General features: G+C 37.2%; 2 protein-coding genes across 14 annotated transcripts in view; both read right to left on the bottom strand.

Annotated features, from left to right (window-relative positions):
• Nucleotides 1–338: 338 nt before the first annotated feature.
• LOC148036634 (histidine-containing phosphotransfer protein 1-like) lies at nucleotides 339–1,949 on the bottom strand. Of its 3 annotated transcripts, none has more exons than XM_087678668.1 (7): nucleotides 1,878–1,949; nucleotides 1,555–1,634; nucleotides 1,295–1,425; nucleotides 1,109–1,177; nucleotides 903–974; nucleotides 675–747; nucleotides 339–546 (listed from the first exon to the last, which is right to left on the bottom strand). In XM_087678668.1, the coding sequence occupies exons 2-7, from the start codon at nucleotides 1,600–1,602 to the stop codon at nucleotides 496–498; spliced, it is 444 nt and encodes a 147-aa protein (XP_087534794.1). In that variant the 5' UTR covers nucleotides 1,603–1,634; nucleotides 1,878–1,949; the 3' UTR covers nucleotides 339–495. The 3 variants fall into 3 exon arrangements, 2 of the variants coding, with proteins under 2 accessions (XP_087534794.1, XP_087534795.1); XM_087678669.1 differs by lacking the exon at nucleotides 1,878–1,949 and adding an exon at nucleotides 1,748–1,793; XR_015690968.1 differs by lacking the exon at nucleotides 1,878–1,949 and having other exon boundaries at nucleotides 422–546; nucleotides 675–772; nucleotides 1,555–1,839.
• A 62-nt stretch (nucleotides 1,950–2,011) lies between these two features.
• The window catches only part of LOC148036633 (uncharacterized), a 68,905-nt gene continuing 44,873 nt past the window's right edge, over nucleotides 2,012–26,043 (bottom strand). For 2 of the 11 annotated variants that reach the window (XM_087678652.1, XM_087678662.1), the window contains exon 8: nucleotides 2,012–2,435. In XM_087678652.1, the coding sequence (XP_087534778.1) occupies nucleotides 2,357–2,435 (79 nt within the window). In that variant the 3' untranslated portion in view covers nucleotides 2,012–2,356. Of the gene's footprint in view, nucleotides 2,436–7,566; nucleotides 7,818–10,745; nucleotides 11,011–11,146; nucleotides 11,620–21,919; nucleotides 22,229–26,043 lie in introns of those variants that run through there. The other 9 variants (XM_087678656.1, XM_087678664.1, XR_015690964.1 and 6 more) reach the window with 8 other exon arrangements.

Genomic DNA, 26,043 nt, shown 5'->3' with positions numbered 1-26,043 from the left:
AACGCGGACTGTGGCGGTCGTGAGAGACAGACAGACAGACAGACGACTGCTGAGACGGGCTGCTGACTCCTGAGAGAGATGACTGTGCAGAGTCTGTGCTGATGGATGGGCTGGAGAGAGAGAGAGAGAGAGAGAGAATACACACATTAAATTACTATCTCTATCTCTCAATCTGCTTGGTTGATTTTTAAAATCTAAACTTTCTTTTAAATTTAAAACTGCGTTTTCTCGAATTCCTTCAGTACATGGACAGATTTTAGGAATTAAGGAGCATGTTGAAACATGAGCATATCGTTCCATTGTCTGCCCATCCTTTTATGAAAAATACTTCGGGAACGTTATAAACAACCTGAAGATAAAACAAGCACAATATCTAGGACATGGTACATCTTACAGGCTTGTACAGTCTACAGACATGAAATGGGCAGTAAGTGGCTATATTATGATACAGAGCATCTGGATCAGCTTACATACAATCCTTGTCACACGAATGAACTAGTCACATACATAATTTCCTCCCGATTGCGCTACTAGAAGGCGCTCCATCTGCACCAAGCACATAAAGACTCCCAGATCAGATTGAATGGCCACTTCCTTGGATGATTTTTCAACCACACATCACTTTAAGGAAAAACTAAGTTGTTGACGAAGCTTGAGCCAGAAATGGTGAGTACCTCAAAGAGCTCCTCCAGCTTTCCTTTCAACATAACAAACTCTTGCCTGAGCTGCTGCATAGATTGCCAACATCTACCACAGGGCAAGGCGTCAGTACCTATTCGTTGAAAGAATAAGGCCATAGAGACTTCAAAACACAACTATAAGAGCCCTTGAAAATGTCCAAAAAGTCGATGAACAACTTTGCGTGCTGAAAATAATTGCACATGATGTGACAAGATGATTACCCCTCAACATCACTTGCTTCACAGCAGGTGCGGAATGTGATACAAGCACTCTGCATTCGCCGAACTCCTAGACTGTTTGTGAACGCCGTCATCAGTTGAAAAGCAACCCCAGAAATAGATTTGATGTTTTGTAAAAAATGAGAACATACGTAGGGAATTTTTTCAATGCATGATTAAGCATATTTACAGCTGAAGGTAGCACTTGCCTTGCGCTGCTGCCTTTAAGCTGATGCACGTAAGCGTCTAGCAATTTGAAGTCTACTGGATCTTGAGTCCTGCGCCAAAAAGTACGGATGGTTTGCATCCAAACAAGAGACTAGAAATAAGTTCAGAATTTCGAACTTGTATTCAAACGGGAGTCAAGTAGGAGAATGAGCTTACGGTACACATACAATGCCCTGGCGAGCTCCTCGAGCAGCTTTTCAGAATCATCGAAGTACAATCCGACCACCTCAGCCACAAATTCAGGATTGCTCTCATCCTGAAGCTGCTGAAGCTGAAGAAACTGATCATCAACATAGCCCTGCAGACCATAGAAATGACCTTATGTCATCGGAATGTCTCAACATATGCAGGGTCAATTTGCTATTAAAAGGGAAATCGCAACGGGAAAGACCTGAATTTAAAGAATAGCTTCTGAAGTCCCTCTTACCTGCTGAATCAAACAACTTATGTGCTCCGCCACCTTTCCAGCATCCATTTCCTCCTCCAGGGTGATTTCCTATGAACTTCCTGCGACACAGAAGTTATATTAGAGAGGCTCGTACCATAATATTTTCTCTCAGACATGGAGGTGTCAGCACACAAAAGATGCTCAGCAGGTAGAAAAACAATTAGGTAGAGACATCAATGAATGGCAAGGGGAAATCGTGGTCCTAAAAGACTGAAAAAAGGGGCACGATGGAGCTGTTGCCGTGTCTAAGTGCTTGATCTGCACATGAGCAAAAAGGCTCGCGGAGGCATGGGAAAGCCTACGTGAAAGCTTTCTTAAGGGAATGTCGAAATGACATGTTGACGTTGGAGATGGGAAAGGAAAGCCATCGACAACTGAGGTAAAAACAAAAGAAGCACAGAGAAAGATATAAAGAACGAAAGAAAATAAACCTGTAGTTCATTCATGGTAGGGCCTTATAATGGAAAAGGCAAGCATTATCTGCCGCAGTGGAGGAAGAATCCCGCACACTCCGTCTTTTCGTTTCGTATGATGACACGTACTATTGCCGCGTCGCCATCCCGCATGCTCGAAATGATCCACAGAAAACGAAACATCATTGCTACAGTGACCAGGCTATGAGCCTATGCCGTTAACCGCGCTCGCATCTGAAAGAACTGTAAAATAATGAAGGACGCCATAAAGCTTGAGTCGGAGAAAGCTGCTCGCCATGGAAGCGTCAGGCGATGCCGTCGATAGCGGAGACGTATTCTTCCGAACGCTCTCCGAGGAGTACAGATCTTCACGGACAAGAGAATGAAAGCCTCGTGCTCGATGAAGTTTTCAGCAATGGCGTCTCTTCCAGACTCCAGTTCGTCGAACTAACAGGGAAGAAGGTAATATGCAACAAACCGGCTAATTTTAAAAACCCCTTTTTTTTATTGAAAAAAATCAGCAGCTCATGTGAACAATCCCTTCTAAACAACAACATTTTTCTTCTTCAAAATTTTCAAAGAAACAGCAGCAAATGCCACAAGAGAAAGGAAACGCTTTTAGCTGCTCACAAGAGAAAGGATAGTAAGGGGTGGGACATGTCTAAGTCAATTGACTTGCACAAGTCAACATAGTATGTCGATGATTGTGGGTGGATTGATAGTTGTTGATTCACGATACTATGTAAACCCCATCTAGTCATTCTATGCGGCCTTCCAGAGCTGGGATAGTCTTTCAATGAGTCATTTAAAGACCTATCTCTCCTCCCTTTATTGGAGTTCAAACGATGTTCGTTGGGATCCACATCTAGCTTCAAGTTGCGCATGTCCTTGAATCTACAAGTCATTACTTCTCTTTGCTAAGTTGATAACATGTGTGTGGTGAGGCTCTAAGAGTCAAGTCATGCCCAAGTAAAATTTACTTGCACCAAGTTTGCATCATTAAGTTCAATAGCATATGGCTAGTTTATTTGACCACTCTTAACTTTGAGTCAAGTCTATAGGGAGTTCATAAAGTACCATTTTAAAATGGTGGTACTCCATAAACTTACTAGAATCCAAAGACTTGGCAACCATTGATTAGTAGAAGTTCTCTCTATTCAAGGACCCTTTCTCTCTCTAGCTCACTTCTCTCTCGCTCTCTTCTATATGTGGCTCTCTCTCATCTCAAACACCCTCTCTCTCCTTTTGCTAATATATGTGGGGTCCTAGCCTAGTCAAAGTAGGGGGTGGCCCTAGTGCTTTCACTCCCATTTTTACTCAGCTAAGTCAAAAGACTCAGGTGTGGCACCTAATCTATATTTAAATCTATACTATGTCTTATTAAAAGATGTCCCAAGCCGCACACCAAATCCAACATGGTAGATGCCCCAACCCTCTAATTGATATCTTTTTACTCATAAATATAACCATGACTATTTTCTCATAGTACATGGCACATGTATCATGATCTCAAACTTGGTTTTTAGAGATCTCTCTCTCTCTCTCTCTCTCTCTCTCTCTCTCTCTCTCTCTCTCTCTCTCTCTCTCTCTCTCTCTCTCTCTCTCTCTCTGTGGTGCATAAGCTATTTCATCTCACTTTTCTCTCTCCGTCTCTCTCATCCTATCTCCCTCTCTACAAAGACATGATATCACAAACGAATTAAGTGCTGATAATTCACAATGCATATCTACAAATCAAAGTTGTTACATGGTAGTTTGTGCTTTTGCTACTAGAGGTGGCAATGTTATATGTGTGGGTGCATGGGTGTGTGTGTCTGTGTGGTTATGTGTCTAAAATAGTAAGTGTTTTGAAGTAGTTATTGATAGATAAATGAAAATAGTTCAACTTGAGTGTAGGTATTCATAAAGTGTTGCAATGCATTTCTACAAAGCACAGTTGTGTTATGGAGTGTCTTAGCATGTGGTAAGTTGATGCATGAAAGTTCTCTACAGTAATTTGAGATGCACACTTGCAAACATTTTTGTACATAAGCTTATGGGATGATTCAAAGAATCCATATATAATGTGAAGCAACACTTCAATGTCATGGAAGTAACATATAATGAGACTAAGTTGTATATATCATGAAGATCAAGTATGTTGTGTACGCCAATATATGAAAGTTAAAATAACAAGCATATACAAGTAGGCACATAATCACATATACATACAATTATACACTTCAATGGATACAACGCCTACTTGATTAATGACACATGCTCTACCAACCTCGATTGACACAACACTCATGTGTCTATAGAGTTGATTTCATGTAATATGCGAAAGAGTTCTACTACGATTTTTAAATGGGAAACTAAAGTGTATATTGCAAAATCTAAGTCCATGTCTATTCTAAAGGCTATATACAAAAGAAGGCCTTGCAAAAAAAAGAAGTGTGACCCTGAGGGTAGATTAAAACTCATATGAATGATGGATGTATTTTTGAAATTGATTTGATGGTGAAATATTGACACATTACTTCTATATCCCTTCTTTTTAACCTCAAATGGTCCTAGTTTTACTTTCTTTTAATTATCATCTATGAGAGATAGATAAATGAAAGCTTGACCATTAGTTCTACAACCCTTCACTCTTTTATTGTTAGCAAATGGCCCTAAATTTACTTATGCTTTTGAGAAATAAGAAAATGAAGATAACGCATATGCAAAGGCTCCAATATCTCTAGAAGTATAAGGTCTCTTCTTGAAAAAATTATAAACTAGAAACTAAAGAAGAGAGACAATGTAAAAATTATAGATTGAAATCAAGAAGAGGAAGAAGTGGCAAAAGAGAAAAAGAGAAATAAGAAGAGGAAGACCACAAAGAGCAAAAGGTAGAGGAAGACCACAAAGAGAAATAAGAAAAGGAAGACCACAAAGAGCAAAAGGTAGAGAACAAAACTTTTTTTGATATATTGTTTTCTCTAACAAAATTCAAGTTATTTCATAGGAGTGGCTTGTTTTGTATCTTTATTTTGTTGGTTTGATTGAAGGGCAAGTGAAATTTTCCATGCACATTCCAAGGAAAAAACTTAGATCTCAAAAATGACCAAGCCAAGAAATGGTGTAATGCATCATAATCAACTTACTACTATAAGTGAAACTTTGCATGTCTCATGCCAGGTTTAGACATTCCAAGGAAGAACTTAGAACTCAAAAATGACTAGGCCAACAATGGTGCAATGCATCATAATAACCTTACTACCCCCAAAACTTTCAAGTGATGTCATAGTACGACACTAATATTTTCATGTACCACCTTAACTCAAGCTGTCCTACATCTCTTTTGCTTATAATGAAAGGCAATTTGTGAAGACAAATTTCAAAAGGAAAACCACATGCTATGGCATAATAGATATCATACAACATGATGTAATATATATTCTTCCAAAGCATCCTTTACTTCAATAGCTTTGTATTTCTTGACTTATACATCTAGGTACCAAAGTTGCAAATGTCTCCATTATGCATTCAAATTGATGAATTGATCAACTTATGTGCATGCATGCTTTTAACAAGCAATGACACAATTTTTCCTTAAGAAATCTATGTGTTGACATCCTGTAGCTGATCTATATTTGTAGTAGATTGATGAGCATATTATCCAGTATCATTGACCAATCTAATGTGTGATTGGGTTGTTTAAGAGCTTGTACTAGAAATAAAGACTGCATGCATGCACGTATGTATGTATGTATATATGTATGTATGTATGTATGTATGTATGTATGTATGTATGTATGTATGTATGTATGTATGTATGTATGTATGTATGTATGTATGTATGTATGTATTTGCATGGTAAATATAAAGGTACCATGTAGGACCATATAGTGGGTGTATGAAATATACTCAAGTTATGTGCGATACATGCTATCAAAGAGAATCTACTCACATCAAAGGCCTACATTATCATGTGAGTAGGCCACCCATAGGGTCAAATCAACATCTTTGAGTAAACCAATAAAACATATAGATTTCAAACAAACTCTAGATGATAATAAATAAGTATCATCTTGCACCCATCATTGAATAAAAAATTAATGAGGTTCTAAAGAGATGCCATGAATATCTCAAATACCTCAATGCGAAGGTCATCATACCCCTCCAAAGGTTGGCTATAGATGCTTTCATAAATGAATGGCATCAAAAGAGATATGATTAATATCTAAGATACCTCAAAGCCAAGCTCATCACACCCTCTAAAGGCTAGTCATGGGATAAAAATTTTCAAGCTACCACATGTGTAATCTAGAAATGGTCAAAATCATTTTGGAGATTCCTCACAATCATCTTGCCCTACAAGCATAAGTGTGCATGTGTCCTTATGTTCCATAAAGATAATGCTTTCTCCCCTCACATGAATTGGCTTGAGGGAAGGTGTAAGGTGGGGCCATAGGGCCCATGAATTAACATATCAATGCAAGCATCATCAAGCCATTAAAGAAAGCTTGCATTAAAAATTGTAAGTAAAGATATGCACGCTTATTTCAATGAAGAAATGTGTAAATAAGTATAAAGAAAATAAAGTATTTATAGTAGGTTTTTTTTCCATTGTTCCAACAACCACCTTTCAAAATTCTATTTAAAAACCTTAATGGCTAAGCAAGAGGGGAAATATATCCATCAGATGAACATGTCAAGTAAAAAGGACATTATTATTTAAAAAATCCAAGCAATATGCCACTTCACGGTCATAATATGAAAGCTCCTTTATCAACATCTCCAACTCACCATCTTCCTGGCATAGAATCCTTGTTACTTGTCTTTCCATTTTAGATTTCGATTTCTTCTAGTGCTTCTCAAATTGGTAAACAATCTTGAACTTTAAAACAATGCTTCATAATAGCATATGTATACTCTTTTGTTCCATTTTTAATTTGCACAAGAACTAAAAGTTAAAAAGAATACTATATTGAACATATATTAGAATATGGATGCACCACAACAAAATATATAGTGCATCGATAGAAAAACTTATGCATCCTTAGCTTTGAGCATATGATTTCAAACCATATTCTTCAATCACATATGATGATTATTAATCTCTACATCATGTAGTATATGAACATAAGAAAAGTTATGCATAAAGAGGAAAAAAGAAAATTTGCTTTCAAATATACTAAATTTCTCGTGATAAGGAGAGGCCTTTCACAATTCTTCCCTTGCTTACTTGTATATGTATTATTACTCATCTAAGCACCTAAGATAATAACATGGACACGAAAGTAGTGGCATTTTGCAAGATAAGGAGAGGCCTTTCACAATTCTTTGTTTGCCAACGGTGTATGTGTTCTTAGTTATTCAAACTCTTAAAATACTCCAATTCTAAGATGGACATGAAAGTAATGGCATTGTGAACCTCTCACATCAATGTAGCTCAAGATTATAGGGAACGACATACAAAGCATAAAAGACAATACCAATTGACTAGTGTGTTATACACAAGCAAAGTCTTTGGGAGCTTTACAATGAAATTCAATGTTCAGTACAATTATGTACAAAAACAAAGGATTGCTACAAGGTACTTCAATGTCCTCTACAATGATCAAAGTGACATTTGCAAGATAATATGCACACAAATAGTGAGTGAATAAATAGGGGGTTTTGGATGTCTTAATAATTGCATATTGTTTTGATACAAAAGCTTAGAATGGGATACGCTAGTTTTTTTCAAAATGCTTGAATTTGAGCAAGGAAAATAAATCAATCATAAGTTTTGTAGGAGTATAGAGTACAAGATTGCATACATATACAAGATTAGAAGTACAAGTGCTATTGGAGGTACACCTACAAAATGATAATGCACATATGAGGAAAGAAATGTGTGCATCCATTTGGAAGTAAGTTTAAAAGGGCATATATGGATGCTAGAAAGGAACCAAAGAACAATGCATCTATGTGTAAATCCTCATGGCCTTAAAGAATTTGCAATTAACAATAGGTTTACACTACTAGATATTGATGAATTCTTCGAACAATTATAAAGGGCTAAGCATTTTAGCAAGACCACTTTACAGTCAAGCTAACAACACCTTACCCGAATATACCCCAAGGGCTATTGTCCACATATATTTTGGCATTATGCACTTTTGGTTGTACATTTTTGTCTTAACCAATGCACCTACCATCTTCATGACTTTAATGAATATGATATTGCACCCCTATTTAGACAGATTTATCTTACTCTCTTTTAATGATACCCTTGCATATTTGTGTTGCTTCATAAAAATATCATATTTCCAAAATGAAAGGATGTTCTTCAATCACTTGCTCCTAAAAACCTTGATGGTCACATGCCTTCTTGGGTTTTTTTTGCTCCTAAAACCTTGATGAATCGTAAACCTCGATCAAAGATCAAACATTCTTTGGGAATATTCCCAAGCACATATTCGTGAAAAACTTCATGTCCCCATTACAACAACACCAGCTATAAGTGGTTGATCCAAATGAGCAATTTATTGTTGAAATGAACATATGTAGTCATGTTGTAATTAGTGTTGTTTTACACCAAAAAGTCTAAGATGTTGCATTTGAGAGTTAGAAGTTAAAGAAAGCTCAATGTATTATATGAAAGGAAAGAATGTTTTATTATTGCATTTTCTCTTAAAAAGAGAACACTATATGGTACCATGTATGAGGCAATATTTATTTTTACGTGACCATAATTTTATTAGGAAATGGATGCGCGTAGTATTGAATGTGGGATCATGGGCAACAAGCTCAATATACCCAACCAACTAGGCGGCTACTTTGGTATGGTATGAGGCACTTTTTGACCATGGCAATATTAAATTGTTATCAAGCAAAGATGACTTGAGAGGATGAAATTTAAGTGAGCCAAATTGTCACAAATTTTTGATATCCAACTATGGTGTTGAACATGCCGTTAAAATATAGTACCTTCCCCATTTACAAAAATATCCATGATCAAACATTTTGAGTTTTAACCAATTGTAAAGTGCCTTTCTTTAAAGTCTAAAAGTAAATGTCATCCTATTTATATAAGAGTCAGTTATTTCGTAAGAGTCGAAATTGAAATGATCTAATAGAAACATCACAACAAGGTGATGCATACATTGATGGAAAATTTTCAATATATAAGGGATAATTGAAATACTAAGAAAGGAATGGATCCAATGAATGTACTTATGGAACCTAAATTCTAAAAGGTCGTGTGTTATCATATTTTGATAGTGATTGTGTGAACACACTTGTGACTGTCAAGGCACTTTTTTCCCTCTTTAGGAGGTTCCTCTTTAGGAGGTTCCCTCTTTTTTCCCACTTGTGAATACAATGATGCATTACTTGGGTTGGATGTTAAAGATGAGTTGGATGGAATCAACTATCCAGTATGGGCTTATTTGATGCATCATGTCTTGGTTGCAAAGGAGCTTTGGAACATTGTATATGGTTTTAAAATATGTCTTGTTGGTACTTTGAAAGTTACATGTGTAGAAGAAAGAGTAGAAATAGATATTGATGATGTTATAAGTTTTGCTCTAGTTAATGCTAGAGAACCACCATCACATATCCCTAAGCAAATTTATTCGGATGGAAGAGATACTAAAGCTCATGCTTTAATTGCATTGTCTATTAAATATACCATGATCTCACATATTCACTCATGTAAGACAACTAAGGATGCTTGGGATATACTTGCACATGTATATCAAGGAACAAATGAGACCCATGTTCCTCACTTGTGTAATCAGTTAGAGAGTGAACATATGAATGAAAGTGAGTCCATGGATAGTTTTTGAAAAAGGTCAAAGATCTCAATGAGCAATTGATTGCTCCTATATATGAGATTTTGCCAAACAACTCAACTATGGAAACTATTCTCAATAGTGTTCCTAATTCTTATCAAAGTTTTGCATCTACTCTTCGTTAAATGATGAAAGAAAATCCAAATACTTTGTCATTTGATGAGTTGATCCCTATTTTGCTACAGTAAGAAAAATCTAGCCAAAACATGTCCATTATAGATGTTGCAAACCCAGCTTTTGTGGCTAGTCAAAAAGATAAAGGAAAAGCTTGATTTTCTACTAGTAAGCACAAATATGCAAATGTAAATAAGACTGGCAGAGATGAGAATAAAAAATAGAGTCAAATGTTTTTCTACTAGTAAGCACAAATATGCAAATGTTGTTCAAACAAAGAAGGTTGGCAAAGATAAGAATTAAAAATAGAGTCAAATGTTTTATAGGTACTATAAGGCAAAATATTGTGTCATTAAGGACTATCCTAAATTGGCTCAAAAAGAGGCTAACAAGAAAGAGGTTAGTATGGCTCTTGCAAATGCCTCTCCTTTTAAGTCAAAATTTGAAAATATTGTGCAAGCTACAGAGTAGTACATAATGGAATTATCTTTACATGATTCCTACATGTCCGTTGTGGATTCCACTGTATTGTACTTTGGCAATGGTGCCACGAAGCATATTACTTCTTCACACAATTTGTTGTGGATTCCACTGTATTGTACTTTGGCAATGGTGCCACGAAGCATATTACTTCTTTACGCAATTTGTTCACTTCTGTTAAGCTTGCCCCTCTCGAGGAAATGCTATGATGTGTGCCAATCCTTTTATCATATTAAAGAAGTTGGAAAATTTGCATTGACTACTATAAACGGCAGTACTTTCACACTTATGAATGCTTTGTATATATCAAACATAAAAAAGAATTTGATGTCAATTTTTGCACTTGCCAAGATTGGCTTGACCATAAGTTTATTGATGATAGTTGTACAGTTCATGATCTTTCTTGTGGTGATGCAATTATTATATCTGGTTCACTATATCGTAGGATCTACAAGCTCAATCATTATAGTGAATGTGTGGAAGATGTGGCATATGCAATTGTTCGTTGGCTATATTAAATGTAAAACTTCGGCATGCACATTTTGGTTATCTCAATTTTACTAGTTCGTTGCACCTGCAAAAATCTAATATAATGTCTTCATTGCCTACTCTTGAGGCACCTGGAAACACATTTGTGAAGGATTAACATTGGGCACAATGTAACCTTCTTCATTTCCAAAAGATAGTTTAGTGAGAGCCATTCACAAACTACAACATGTAAACGACAATATTTGTGGTCCAATACAAACACTATCTTTCAACAACTACTTGTACTTTGTGACTTTCATTGATCACTATTCCAAGCATGCATGGGTGTGTGGTTTGAAAGTTAAGTCCAAAGTGTTTTTGTTCTTCAAACAACTTGTCAACATGGCTAAAATTTTATCAAGATTTAAAGTGGGTACTCTCCATTCAATTCAAGGGGGGAGCATAAGCCTAAGGATTTTAATGCATATCTAATTGAACATAGAATAAAATGCCAATATACATTGCCATATACACCATAGCAAAATGGTGTAGCTAAGAGGAAAAAAAGATTGTCATGGAGGTTGCACGATGTATGATTAAGAGTCAAGCTTTGTTAGATAGTTTTTGGCTTGAGCCTATTTTATGTGCAACCTACGTACTTAAAAGATGCCCCACTAAGGCTTTATAGTCTATCACTCTGTATCATACTAAGCATGGCAAAAAGCCATATTTGGCTCACTTCCATGTTTTTGGTAACTTGGCTTGCATTGATACCAATGCAACAACACAAAAAGTTAGTTGACAAGACTATAAAATGCTTTTTTTTTTTTACAACAATGAAAGCAAAGGTTATAAATTATACCATCCACAAAGTAAGTGTATCTTAGTCAACTATGATATTGCCTTTATGGAAGATGTTGTTGTTCAACCTTTACTTTTATGTATAAAAGAGATAAATGTACACTCATAGGATATTTATGACACTTTGTGTTGCCTCTTCTAGTGATGTGCAATCACATGCAATACCAAATGAGGCAGTTTTCTAGTGTATACAAGCTTCCCATGATAACATAGATCAGCCTATTTGTGATGTAGATTTGAATTATGCACTTCTTGATGAGAGAGTAGAGATTGACCAATCTAGGACTATGTCAAACTAGCTAGTGCAAACATTGTGTGACAATAAGTTGGATGCACCATTGGCTAGTTGTACTTGTGAGGCTCTCATAGTATCGCTTATGTATCATATTGTTATACATTTGTCATTTCTAATATGTGTGATGAGAATGAATCTATCTATTGAAGAATGAGATCTTTACAACCACTTGCCATATGAAAACTATTCATAGCATTTATGCATTAGCAACTCATAATGCTTGGAATGTACATCAATTGGACATCAAAACTATATTTTTGAATGGTGATTTACATAAGAAAGTGTATGCTTTTAGCCGTTTGGTTGTGTAAAAGGGGCAAGAAAATAAAGTGTGTAGATTGAAAAAATCATTATATGGTCTAAAGCAAGTGCCTTGAGCTTGGCATAAGAAGATACATGCATACTTGATTGCACGTGGTTTTCAAAATAGTCCAACTGAGAGCACCTTATATATTAAACATGAGGATGATATGCCTCTTATGATTGTGTTTTATGTCAACGACATACTCCTTTCTAGTCCTAATGAAACATATATTGTTGATTTTAAGACCGAATTGAATTTAGCTTTTAGCATGTTAGAGTTGGGCCTATCACGTTATTTTTTGGGCATTCAATTCAAGCAATGTGATGGAGGTATTGCTTTTTTTAAACAAAGTATGTGAAGAAAGTATTGTAGAGATTTGGCCTTCTTCAGGACTACATTCCTATTGCTACTCCTATGGAGACGGGCTTGAAGTTGAACCTTTATGATGCTAGAGATTGCTTTGATGTATTTCTCTATCATTAGGCTATTGGATGATTGATTTATGTATGCATTGCAAGGCCTAGCATTCAATTAGTAGTCTCGCATATGAGCAAGGTTATACATAGCCCAAGCTCTAAGCATTGGCAGGCAATGAAGTAGATCTTTCAATACTTGAGTGGTACTCGACACCTTGGGCTATTTTATCCCAAGGGGCAATCATTACTGCCAAATTTACATGCTTTGTTGGCTATAGTTAATAGCTTGAAAAATATGTATGAGTTTAAATACTAATTAAAGCACATGATTTAGCAAAGGTTGTTACTCAAGATATATATAGACTCTATGGATTGCCATTTGATAAGGCAACGCTCATTATGGAGAATCCACTAAGTTGTTTTTTGGCCAAAAGTATTTAAGAAGTTAAGCAAAACTCTCAACTCAAGTAATTATGATCACCCAAGGAGTGATTGGTAAGACAAAATGATTCGACTAGGTTTTAGAAATTAGATTACAAACATATGTTCACAAAAAGAAAACAAATTCAAAACACATATGCACCATGGTAGTATGTCTATAAAAAGACAACTACACAATGTCAAGTTAGTCTAAGATAGAATAGTACATCTAAGACAATCTTGGACTTAATGTCCTACATAGAATCAATGCAAAATGACTACATAAATAAGGAAAAAGGACCTCTCTAAAGGATATGTGCATAGCAAGATGCAACTAGTCACATTTTTAAAAAATGACAATTTATTCTTGAGAGTTCCAAAAGATTATACCTCCACTAAGGCTGAAGGTATTCTAGGTAAGAGCTTAAGTGAGGTATTTGCTAAGGATTGGTGAGGTTAGAGGAACAAATGTGCCAAGATTTCATGGATGCAATGTTGAGAATGAAAGTTAGATTAGGGTTTCCTTTATCAATTTGTGGCTCGTTAGAAGCATCCTCTGAAAGCCTTGTAAGGCAATGGTGCATGCATTGACGTAATCAAGATCTTTGATGAGGATAGGCCTCTATAAAAGAAGGGACAGAATATAAGGTTGCATCCTTGACTTTAAGGAGGTGTAATCAAATTGTGAGTTACACATTGGGAACTAGAAAGGATATAACTCATATCTATTTGAAGATGCCTCATTGTTGAAGGTTATAAGCATGGGTACCTACAAATCTCTTTCTCCCATGACAACTCTCTCACAGCACCCTTTCACAACGATCATGGAGAGCTAGCACTTAGCATTTTGAATATAGTCTTAAAGTTTGATGTATATCTATGCTTCTCAATCGTCAATTTCCTCATCTCATCTAGCTTACATTCCTTCCAAGTCAATTACAACATAGGTATTAAATAGTCATCACAAGCATATGCAAATAAATCAATCCATTGCTCAAGCTATAGGAGTGCAACAACATATAGGCTAGTGTGATCAAGTGAAAACCTCTCATAATTCGTTAAAAGACATCATAACTTCCTTCAACATTGATGCATTAAAATGGATATTCAAGATCTCAAATCTTGGATATTGCAAAGGCAACCACAACTTTTATATGGTGCCTTTTGTAAATCATGGATCGTAGTAGCTACACCTAATCATTCTTGTTATTTTTAGAGTTCTAGAGGTGTTATCTCTCCCAATGTGGCATACAACATTTTATAGCACACTCTTAGGTACTTCAACCTTGTGAGGCAAGTAACTTGATGACGAATTTCCAAAACCTACCTCTATAGCTCAAAGTTGGTTTCACACTTGAGCAAAAGTTTTCAAATTAATTGATTGAAATGACATCTTTTTGATAAATTAGAACACTCTCTATTCTTTGTTTACACAACCATGGCTCATAAGCACTTACTCTCTTATTTCCAAACTCAACCACTTATATGATGTTGGGAATAAAGGCCCTCGTACCTTTTAAATGTGCTAGGGTGTGAACACACCCTTAGCACTTGTACTTTCATATATATATATATATATATATATATATATATATATATATATATATATATATATATATACCTAAAGAGGTACACTCGTCATTGTACCCACAAATCGTGTTCACTCTCCCCACTACTCTACTCTCTCTCATTCTCTGTCTTTCCGCTGCTAACAATCACTACGTGTCTCAATCCTGGCGTCCTTTGAGCTCAACAAACTAGTATTAGAGCATTGGTTACAACGTTCGCATTTCCAAGGAGTGTTAGGTCGCACCACTTGGCAAGTGAGCTAGAAGGAGTGCACGCTTCTTGAGGAGAAGCATAGGCAGGCATCAACACACAGTGGAGTGCGACACTCGACTGGCTGCAAGGCACAAGAAAAAATGATAGCAGTTGTGTAGAGGACCAGCGTGGCGACGACTTCATGGCACGCGACGGGACCAGCGGGCGACAAACTTCACGGCGGACGACTTCACGGGCACGCAATGGATAGGACCAGCATGGCGCTGACATTTCTAACGCGTCAACGGACCCCTCATCCAAATATGTTATTTTCTTCAAAAATCTTTTTTTGAAACTCGTCCCTCTAACCAGGGTTCGCGTGTGCAAGCACAAAAGGTCAGATTTGTGCAATCTTGGCCTAAAAATGTGGGGCTTCTCCAAACTCAGTACTGTTCATGCAAAATTGAGGCATCTACGTCAAAATTTGCAATGTGCATTTCAATTGGGGATTTCGTCAAAATTATTAAAAATTTGCTCATTTGAATGAAATTTCTCAACATTGGACCCATAAAATTTGGGGCTTTCACTGTATTGGTGAAATTCTGTTCAACTGAATCAGATTGGCTGATATTGGTGCACATTTGGACCCGAGAAGTTTGGGGCTTTTGGAAAATCTTGTGAAATTTTGCTAATTTTGCCCGTTTTATGCTTTCGAGAATATGTATTAATGCAATCAAGACGGATCGGTCAATGAAATTTGGAGGTTTTGCTAAAATTGCTCTATTTTGGCAAAATTGGCATGTTCTATGCATGTTAGACACAGTGCAGATGTATGGTTGATGCTTTGAGCACAAAATTTTGGCCTTTTGACCGTGCGTGTCAAATTTTATGCCCCTGGGCACATGTACAATAGAAATTGCAGCTAAATTTTGGGATTTCTCATGTATTGTGATGTATTTGCCCTTGGAACAGCTGTAATCCGTTGTCACATGTTGTAGCACATGGTTTGATGCTTCTGAAAATTTACTTACAGATCTGAAATTTCTACTTCTACGTGGTCATTTATTGCTGGTTGGTACTTGTTTGTACCTTGGTTACTTATGTGACAGTTTGTGTCTATATTTGCTGAATTTTTTTGTCACATTTGGGTTGAAAATCATGGCTGGCAGTAGTGACAGCAATAATCTCATACACATTAAGAAGCTTGAAGAAGCACATAACTTTGCAGTTTGGCAAAAACAATGCTACAATATCTTGTTGCAGAAGAAGTAGACAAAGCCGATTAAGACCAAAGGGGAAAGCCCGCAGACATGGAACAGGAAGATTGGATAAGTCAAATGAGCTTGCACGCTCAACCATTGAGCTATCGATTTTTGATACCTTGCTATTTAACATTAAAGGTTTGAATTCTGCATATGCTATTCGGACTCGATTGGAATAACTGTATGCATAGAAGAGCGTTGCACACAAAGTGTATTGGCTGAAAAAGCTTATGGATTTGTGTATGAAAGAGGGTACAGCAATGTCTACTCACTTGAGTGAGTTTAACTCCATTTTCAACCAGCTAGTTGCCTTGAAGTTCTTGATTGATGAAGAATTTAAGGCTACGTTCTTGCTTTGCACTCTTCTAGAGAGTGTGATACATTCAGGACTGCTATGAGTAATTCTAATGCGATCCGTTTGTATGTTGATGTAGAGAGTGCTCTACTCATGGAAGAAATGAATCGGCAGAACAATGCATCCAGTAAGTCTTCTAGTGCTTTGCATACTAGGGGCAAATCACAGCAAAAAGGCAAATCTGATAGCAAGGGACGCAGTAAATCACGTGGCAAAGATGTTGAATGCCATCATTGTGGCAAGAGGGGTCACTTTAAATGTGACTACTACAAATGGAAGAAAGAGAAAGGAAAAGGCAAGAAGACATATGATAGCAAAAAAGAGAAGAAAGAGAGTCAGCCTAAGAAAAGCAGTGTCAAAATTGAAGAGGTGAATGTAGTCACTCATGACAGTGACAATGGGAATGATGTGCTCTTTAGCTCTTCACACTTTGGTGCACATACTTTACTTGCAAATACAGATAATGACATGCATACCTGGATTCTCGATTCAGGTGCTTTCTTTCATGTCACCCCTCATCGTGAGTGGTTCTCTGCCTATATAAGGGGTCGACATGGTGTTGTCCAGCTTGGGGACAACTATGCATGTGACATTGTAGGTATTGATAGTATGCAATTGCAGTTTCAGCATGATTCTGTCTTCACACTTCAACGTGTACGGCATGTACCTCAGCTCAAGAAGAGCTTGATTAGCACAGGGCAACTAGATGATGATGGATTTCATACAACCTTTGGTGATGGAAAATGGAAGATCTGTAAGGGATCTAGAGTGATTGCCAGAGGTTGTAAAAGTGATACCTTGTATCCTCTCCATGTATCTAGTGTAAGTGATCATGTTGTTGTTGTGACCGAGCAGCCAAGTGTTTCTTTGTGGCATGGCTGGTTGGGACACATGAGTCAAACTGGAATGAAAGTGCTCTCTCGTTTAGGTTACTTGCCTTGTTTTCGTTATGCTGATTTTAAGCATTATGATCATTGTATTTATGGTAAACATGCATAGATGTCTCATAAAAAGTCTCTTTTGTTGAAATCTTCTCCTCTAGAGTTAGTACATTCTGATGTATATCAAATGCTAGAATTATCTTTAGGAGGAAATAAATATTTTGTCACCTTTGTCGATGATGCTATATGGAAGGTATGGGTTTGTCCTATTCATAGCAAGGATGAAGTGCTTAACAAGTTTAAAAAATTCTTGGCATTGATTGAAAATCAAACTGATAAGACACTCAAGTGTCTTTGCTCTGACAATGGTGGGGAATATGTGTCCAAGGCATTTTAGGCATTTTGTGATAGCAAAAGAATAAAGAGAAAGCTCACTGCCTCTCATAATCCACCCCAAAATGGTGTTGCAGAGCGTATGAATCGGACCATATAGAATAAGATCCGTACAATGTTGTCTCATGCTGCATTACCCCATGGTTTTTGGGCAGCGGATGTTATGACAATCATACACTTGATTAATCGGTCACACCAAACATGTCTTTTGGAGAGGGGGGTGGGGGAGGGGGAGGGGGGGGGGGGAAGGGGGGGGAGGGGTTTTGCCCAAGAAGCGTGGTCGAGCAAGCCACATTCATATACTCACCTGAAAGTGTTTGATTGCGAGACTTTTGTACAAATTCGTAAAGAAAAACACAGCAAACTTGAGCCAAAGTCCTGTAAATGCATTTTTCTAAGATATGGTGACGTGGGTGAAATGGAATATAGATTATGGGATCCCAAGAAAAGAAAAGTAGTACACAACAATGATATTATCTTTCGGGAAGATTGCATGCATAAACAACGTGAAGGGCTGAGGAGATTCATAGGGTTGTATTCCGAGAAGAAATACCTTTTGGACAGCAAAATGTACCCGATGTATAATAGCAAATACCTACTGTAAATGAACTTGTAAATGCAGAAAATAATGCTATAAATGATCAGCTAGCTATTGCCCATGACAATGAGCCACTATATGTGCAGGAACAGCTAGGACATCAAGCTGCTAATGCTGATTTGCAAGCTGAAATACCAAGACAACAAGCTGAAAATGCTCAACAACCAACAACCAATTATCCTTGGGTTAGGAGATCGTCTAGGGCTACTAGAAAACTTGGTAGATTCATTCCTAGTGCAAACAATGTGGCTGATTATGTCATGTTGACAGACTGTGGTGAATCGTCTTCCTTCAAGGAAGCAATGGACAGAAAGGACAACAAGAAATTATATAAACCCATGTCAAAAATGAAATCTCTTGAGAAAAATGGCACTTGGGACTTGGTGCAATTGCCTAAAGGGCAGAAAACACTTCCATGCAAATGGGTTTACAAGATGAAGGTCACTTCTTGTTCCTCACCAAAGTACAAAGAAAGATTAGTTGCGAAGGGATACAAGCAAGAACATGGAATTGACTTTGATGAGATCTTCTCTCCTGTAGTCAAGATGACTACATTGAGAACCATTTTGGACTTGGTTGTAGCTGAAGACATGGAGCTCATAAAAATGGATGTAAAGACTGCATTCTTACATGGTGATCTGCATGAAGACATATATATGCAACAACCTGAAGGGTTTGTGGAAAAAGGGAAAGAGAAGATGGTATGTAAACTCAAAAGGAGCTTATATGGGCTGAAACAAGCACCAAGAGAATGATATCATAAATTCGATAAACTTATGCAATCTCAAGGTGTCCATAGAAGTCAAGTGGATCACTGCTTGTACACCAAGAAGGCAGCAAATGGCGGCATGATTATCTTGGTTCTGTATCTTAATGACATGTTGATTGCTGGCATGGATACTCATGCCTTAGACTCACTGAAGCAAAGTCTTTATGGCAGCTTTGACATGAAGGAACTTGGTGATGCAAATCACATTCTTAGCATGCGAATACTCAAAGATAGGTCGAAAGGATTGCTCTATCTATCTCAATAGGATTATATCTCCAAGGTTTTGCATCGCTTCAATAGGGAGGGGAGAGGAGGGAAACTATTGGGGTTCCATTGCCTCCATATGTGAAACTCTGTGCAGAGGACAACCCTACATTTGATGATGAGATGGCTGAAATGGCCAAGATATCATATGCGTCAGTTGTTGGCAGTTTGATATATGCTATGGTTGCTACACGTCCTGACATTGCCTTTGCAGTTGGAATGGTTAGCAGATACATGGAAAATCTTGATAAAAAGCATTGGGAAGCAGTGAAAGGTATTATGAGATACCTCAAAGGCACAAAGAAGTTGTGTATCTACTTTGAAAAGCAAAAGGCATCTGTTGTTGGCTTTACGGATGCAGACTATACTGGTCATGCGAATTGCAGAAAGTTCACTTCTGGGTATGTGTTCACCTTCAGAGGAGGAGCAGTCTGTTGGATTCTCCAAGCTACAAAAGTGTGTTGCATTGTCTACTATAGAGGTAGAGTATGTGGCTGCCACTGAGGCATGTAAGGAGGCTTTATGGCTTTCACATCTAGTGGGAGAGCTTGGCGTTACAAAGTTACATGTTCTCCATTGTGATAGTCAGAGTGCTATCATGCTAACACGGAATCCCGTCTTTCATACAAAGACAAAGTACATACAGGTGAAGTACCATTTCATTAGAGATGTACTTGACAGCAAGAGCATTGAGCTTGTCAAAGTGCATACAGATGATAATCCTGTAGACCTTCTCACAAAGGGTCTTCCAGCAAAGTGGTTTGCTCATTGCGGACAGATGATGGGAGTTGGATAGATATAAGTATTTCGACTTTGTACATACCTAGACTTTAGCTGATTCTTTTCTCCTCTTAAGGCACATTGCCTTTAGGTGGGAGGTTGTTGGAAATAAAGGCCCTCCTGCCTTTAAAATGTGCTCGGGTGTGAACGCACCGTTATCACTTGTACTTTCGATCTATCTAAAAACCTAGAGAGATACACTCGTCATTGTACCCACAAATCATGTTCACTCTCCCCACTACTCTGCTCTCTCTCATTCTCTGTCTTTGCGCTGGTAATCGTCACTATGTATCTCAATCCTCGCACCCTCTGAGCTCGACATATGAATCATTAAATCCATGTATCTTGGTTTTAAGTCAATTGCCTCAATTGTAAACACTTCCAAGTTAGTGTGTAAAGGTGTAGACAATGCCAATCCAATGACACTATCTACCCATCAATGTAGTTGCATAGGGGTGCTCAACCATATTAACTCATAACCTATTGTATACTTGAAAAATGCAAAGGACATCATGTATGCCAATTACAATCTATGTATAAATTAGTAAAGCATGTCAATACCCATGGAAAAAGCGTTATAATAATACAAAGTTTGTTGCCATAAAGAGATATTGTAATGAGGCCAAGAACTAAAATCAAGCATACAAACCAATCTATGTAAATACCAATCTAATGTTGTATGCAAAGCCCTTGGTCTCTAACATGATGCTTACATGGATTCTTGGAGAAATAGTGCTAGGTGTGATGCCTTCCTGGCAAGCATGAATATGTATAAGCCAAAGTCAAAGCCCAAGGGAAAGGCTAGAGCAAGGAGGAAACACCGCAACTAGAGTCATAAGCCAACAAGGATAAGAAGTCAAAACTAGAATCATAATAAGTCAACAAGGACAAGAGGTCAAAACTAGAGTTGTAAGGCACTAAGGGCCAAAACTCAAAAAGGTAAAAAGAGCCAAGGTCCAACCCAAAGAAGAACACAAGAACCACAAGGGAAATTAGGGCTTACTAAATCAATTTAAGGTTACTAGAACCTTATTCTCAAACCATTGTAACATACTAACCATGATTCAAGCAATCATGTAACTAATCACAAGTTATTTAGAACAAGACTCTATTGGAGGAGGTGGAGAAAATATAGTGGTGTATCCTCCACTTTAGGGAGATGGAATCATATTGTGGGCTACCCTTTAGGATCTAGAAAGGATGTAACTCATGCCTATTTAAAGGCACCTCATCAATGAAAATTATAAGCATATGCATTTGGAAATCTCAAGTATTTCTCTCAAATTACCCTTTCAAAGTGATTTTGAATAGCTAGTATTTTATGTTTTGAACAACCAAGTCTATGATGTGAAAAAGTTCAAAGGTGTGGCCAAAGTAAAAAGATCTAGTTAGTTAAAATAAAGTGGCTAGAGTAGTTGAAGATTCATGCAACTAAGAGCTAATGGGTAAAACTAGAGAGGAAGCCCCAGCTCTTTAAAAAGGATGCCATAACCCTTATTGAAGTTGACTATTGCCTAGGAGAGTATTCAATAAGTTGTAACAAAAATACCGTAAAACTTTTTTAATTTCTATATCAAAGCTTTCACCTCTACTACTTTAGCTAAGTTTGTAAGTAGAAAATGTGCACACACAAATAATTTCTATATCAAAGTTCACACCTCCATTGCTTTAGCTAAGTTTGTAAGCTTAAAACGCACACACACAAATAATATTTATGCCTTCGAAAGACCAAAGGTTTACAAGGCTACTAATTATGGCAAAATGTAGCAAGCAATGAAAGTGTTGATAGCCTTCATTGCCAATCACAACCAAGTGTTGTTGAAGCTCAAAAAATGAATGGCTAGTCAAAATATCCACACATCCCCCATGGCCTCCACCATTACCATGCTTGAGCAAAGTAAAATCTAAGCCACACACACACACAGAGAGTCTCTTTCTTAGGCAATGCTATACTCTTAGCCCATTGATGTTTAAGGTTGGTGATCATCCAATGTTATATTTGCTGGTTAAGCTGCAACCAATGGAAATCTTGTTAGACTGGCTCTTCCTAGAATATGAATCGTTAAAGCCCTATATCTTGATTCAATCAATTGCCACTATTGTAAACACTACCAAATTATCTTCCAAGGATGTAGACATTGCCAATCCAATGATAAGACCTGCCCGTCAATGATGCTACATAGGGGTGCTCAAGCATATTAACCCATAACCTACCATATACTTGTAAAATGTAAAGGGCGTCATGTATGCCAAATACAATCTATATACTAAATAGCAAAGCATGTCAATAACCATGGAAAAAGCCTTATATTCATCAAAGTTTGTTGTCATAATGAGATATCATAATGAGGTCAAGAGCTAAAATCAAGCATATAAAACAATGTTGTATGCAAAGCCCTTGGGATTTCAAAGGTTGAATGCAATCCCCAAATGTTCATGTTTGCCAAGAAGGCACTGAGCCCAGCACTATTTCTCCAAATGGCCATGCAAGTATCATGCTTCCAAAATTTACTGTCACAAAGCAAAGAGAATATCTATGCATATTATTTATCAAATGGATTTCCACTACAAAGATGCAAATGCTAAATCTAGCCAAAGTATTGCAGATGCAAAACAAGAGAACAAAAGAAGCATAACTATTGAAGACCAAGAGATAAGTATAAGCCAAAGTCAAAGCCCAAGGGAAAGGCTAGGGCGAGGAAACATGAAACGTAGAGTCATAAGCCAACAAGGACAATAAGTCAAAACTAGAGTCATAAACCACCAAGGAAAAAAGGTCAAAAAAGGAAAAGAGCCAAGATCCAACCCAAAGAAGACCACAAGAGCCACAAGCAACTAAAGCAACAGTACAAAGCTCAACAAATATATCTAAATAAAAAAGCCTTTAATACCCTTGGAAGAATGTCACTTAAGACCTAGCAAGCGGGGCACTCTAAGTTCACTATCTTGAAGGGGGTGTTAGAGGAATGTAAGGGTAGATAAGAGTTTATTAAATCAATTTAAGGTTACTAGAACCTTAGTCTCAAACCATTGGAGCATTCTAGCAATGTTGTAGCTAATCACTAGTTAGAACAAGACTCTATTAATGGAGGCAAACAAAATATAAGGGTGCATCCTCCACTTTAGGGAGATGGTATCAAATTGAGGGATACCCTTTAGGACCTAGAAAGGAAGTAACTCATGCCTATTTAAAGCCACCTCATTAATGGCAATTATAAGCATATGCATTGAAAATCTCTAGTATTTCTCTTGGATAGCTAGCATTTAATGTTTTGAACATCCAAGTCTGTCATGTAGAAAAATTCAAGGGTGTTAACCTCAATCAAAGGTGTGGCCAATTAGCTAAAACAAAGTGACTCTAGTAGTTCAACAACCCATGCAACTAAGAGCTAATGCACGAACATAGAGAGTAAGACCAACTCTTTAAAAGGGATGCCATAACCTTGATTGAAGTTGACCATTGGCTAAAAGGGTATTCAATAAGTTGTAACAAAAATACCATAAAACTTATTTAATTTCTATATAAAAGTTTGCACCTCTACTCCTTTAGCTATGTTTGTAAGTTTAACTTATGTACACACAAATAATATTAATTCCTTCAAAAAAGCAAAAGCTACAAGACTACTAACCAATGCTAAATCTAACAAACAATGAAAGCATTGATAGCCTTCATTGACAATCACAATCAAGTATTGTTGAAGCTCAACAAATGGATGCCTTGTCAAAATACCCATGCATCCCCCATGGCCTCCATCATTACCATGCTTGAGCAAAGTAATAGGTAATGCTATACTCTTAGCCCATTGATCTTTAAGTTGTTGATACATCCAATTTTATATTTGTTGGTTAAGCTTGCAACCAATGGAAATCTTGTTAGTCTAGCTCTTCCTAGTGGTCAAAAGCTCCTTGCTAGTTGTTGGAAAATGATTTCTTCGCGATTCACAAGACAAAGAACAAAAAAATGGATAAATAAATGGACATTGTGGGTTTGTGTGTTTGGGATCTACTCTCTACATCAATGGCCATATATCCATTAACACAAATTGTGTAGAAAGAGACTTGAATGCTTTGGACTAGCAAGGCTCCATTTTTTGGTCTGATAATGTTACTAAACATTCGAGATATCTAATTGGCAAGGACGTCTCTCCTAAGATCCTATTAGAATGTCCCATCTTCATGATACATTCATGTACTGGAAAATGAGGATCAGTCTTTGTATATACATTTAAAATTGGCCCAAAAAGTGATGATCGAAATGATGTCTTACTCTTTGCTTATAACTCCTTGGATACATAAGTTTGGATCTTCAAGCACTATGTTACTTCTCCTAAACGTATGAGCAAAGTAGCTTTATTGGATGTGAAGTATGGCAACACTCTTTAGCTTGTGTTGCCAAGGTCTTTATTGAGGAGGTTAGAATCTCTCATGGTAACACTTGCATTCAAGCATCATGATGGCATGTACTCAATTCAACTCAAGCTATTAAAGGCCCACAATCCTGTCTACTTACTCCTTGATCAACTCTCGGTAAGAGATCATATTTCACTTCTTGGCTTCCTCTCATGGTGTCCAAACAAGAGTCATTCTCTCTGTGATTAGTTATTGGTGTCACTCTAAAATACTTCATTCATCAAGAAAGCACTTATTGCACTATAAATCCTATAATGATGGCAAGAATAGGTTTGAGGATAGTGAAAGATGATGTGATCCTAGCGAGTCTTGGGTCCACTCCCATTCTCTTCACCAATATTTTTGGGTCCCAAATGGTACAAGTTGATTTGGATTTTGGATCAACTTGTTAGATAGCATAGGGTAGCATTATCCATTGCTCAAATTACAAGATGTGACTCCATGGCTCAATTGAGTTTTTGTGACTTCATGATTTCTTAAAATGCTCTACTAATGAGATCTCTCACAAAATGGTGCAACATTAGAGATGGGTGACTAAATGAACAAATAAATTCTAGTCATGCAAGGATTAAAAAGTTAAAACGGACTTGAACTATGAAAATCAAAGAAACCATATCTAGCGTTTGTGGTGTTTTATTTCCCTCATCTAGACTTTTGTGACTTAGACTTTTGTGGCATGTCAACATACTACCATTCATTCTTGGGCCTAGGTACATTGTCATCGATTGACAATCTGTAACCAAATATATTTGTGCTAGGCTCGCCTTTAACACATCTACGAGACAATAATGCATTTGTTTGCCATTCCATTATAGGCATGCATGGTCATATTGGCCATGTACAACAATGCTCCATGGTTTTGTTGGCATGGTTCTTCAAGAAGTAGCAACTTTGTGGATGGAGATCCCCTTCCTATTGTTAGCCTAATGGCTTCTTAGGTGGTTTCTTGCATGTATTTCTAGCTTTCATTGCTAGGATAGAAAGCCCTTTTGTATATCACTATTCTTTAATTCAATACGAGAGAGAGAGAGAGACTCTTCGTCCAACTACTCCCACTTGAACGATGACATGACACCTTCTAACTACAACAAATCTCCAAAATTACATGCCTAAGAGAGAGAGAGAGAGAGAGACTCTTCGTCCAACTACTCCCACTTGCACGATGACATGACACCTTCTAACTACAACAAATCTCCAAAATTACATGCCTGAGAGAGAGAGAGAGAGAGAGAGAGAGAGATACACACACAAATCATATTATCGTCTTTAAAGAGGCCAAAATGGCTATGAAATTGAATAAATACAATGTTAAGACTTTATTATTGACATCATTTGGACAAAAGAAACAAAAAGTTGTCTCTAAGGTAGAGGTAAAATGTTGAAACTAATAGAAGCATGCTAGACTACTCTAGATCT

Source organism: Lygodium microphyllum, chromosome 5 (genome assembly GCF_053477565.2).
Source record: "Lygodium microphyllum isolate KBCC chromosome 5, Lygodium_microphyllum_v1.1.10, whole genome shotgun sequence".
NCBI classification, from domain to species: domain Eukaryota; kingdom Viridiplantae; phylum Streptophyta; class Polypodiopsida; order Schizaeales; family Lygodiaceae; genus Lygodium; species Lygodium microphyllum.
The sequence above is the reverse complement of the archived record's forward strand: the minus strand, read 5'-3'. Positions and strand labels throughout refer to the sequence as shown.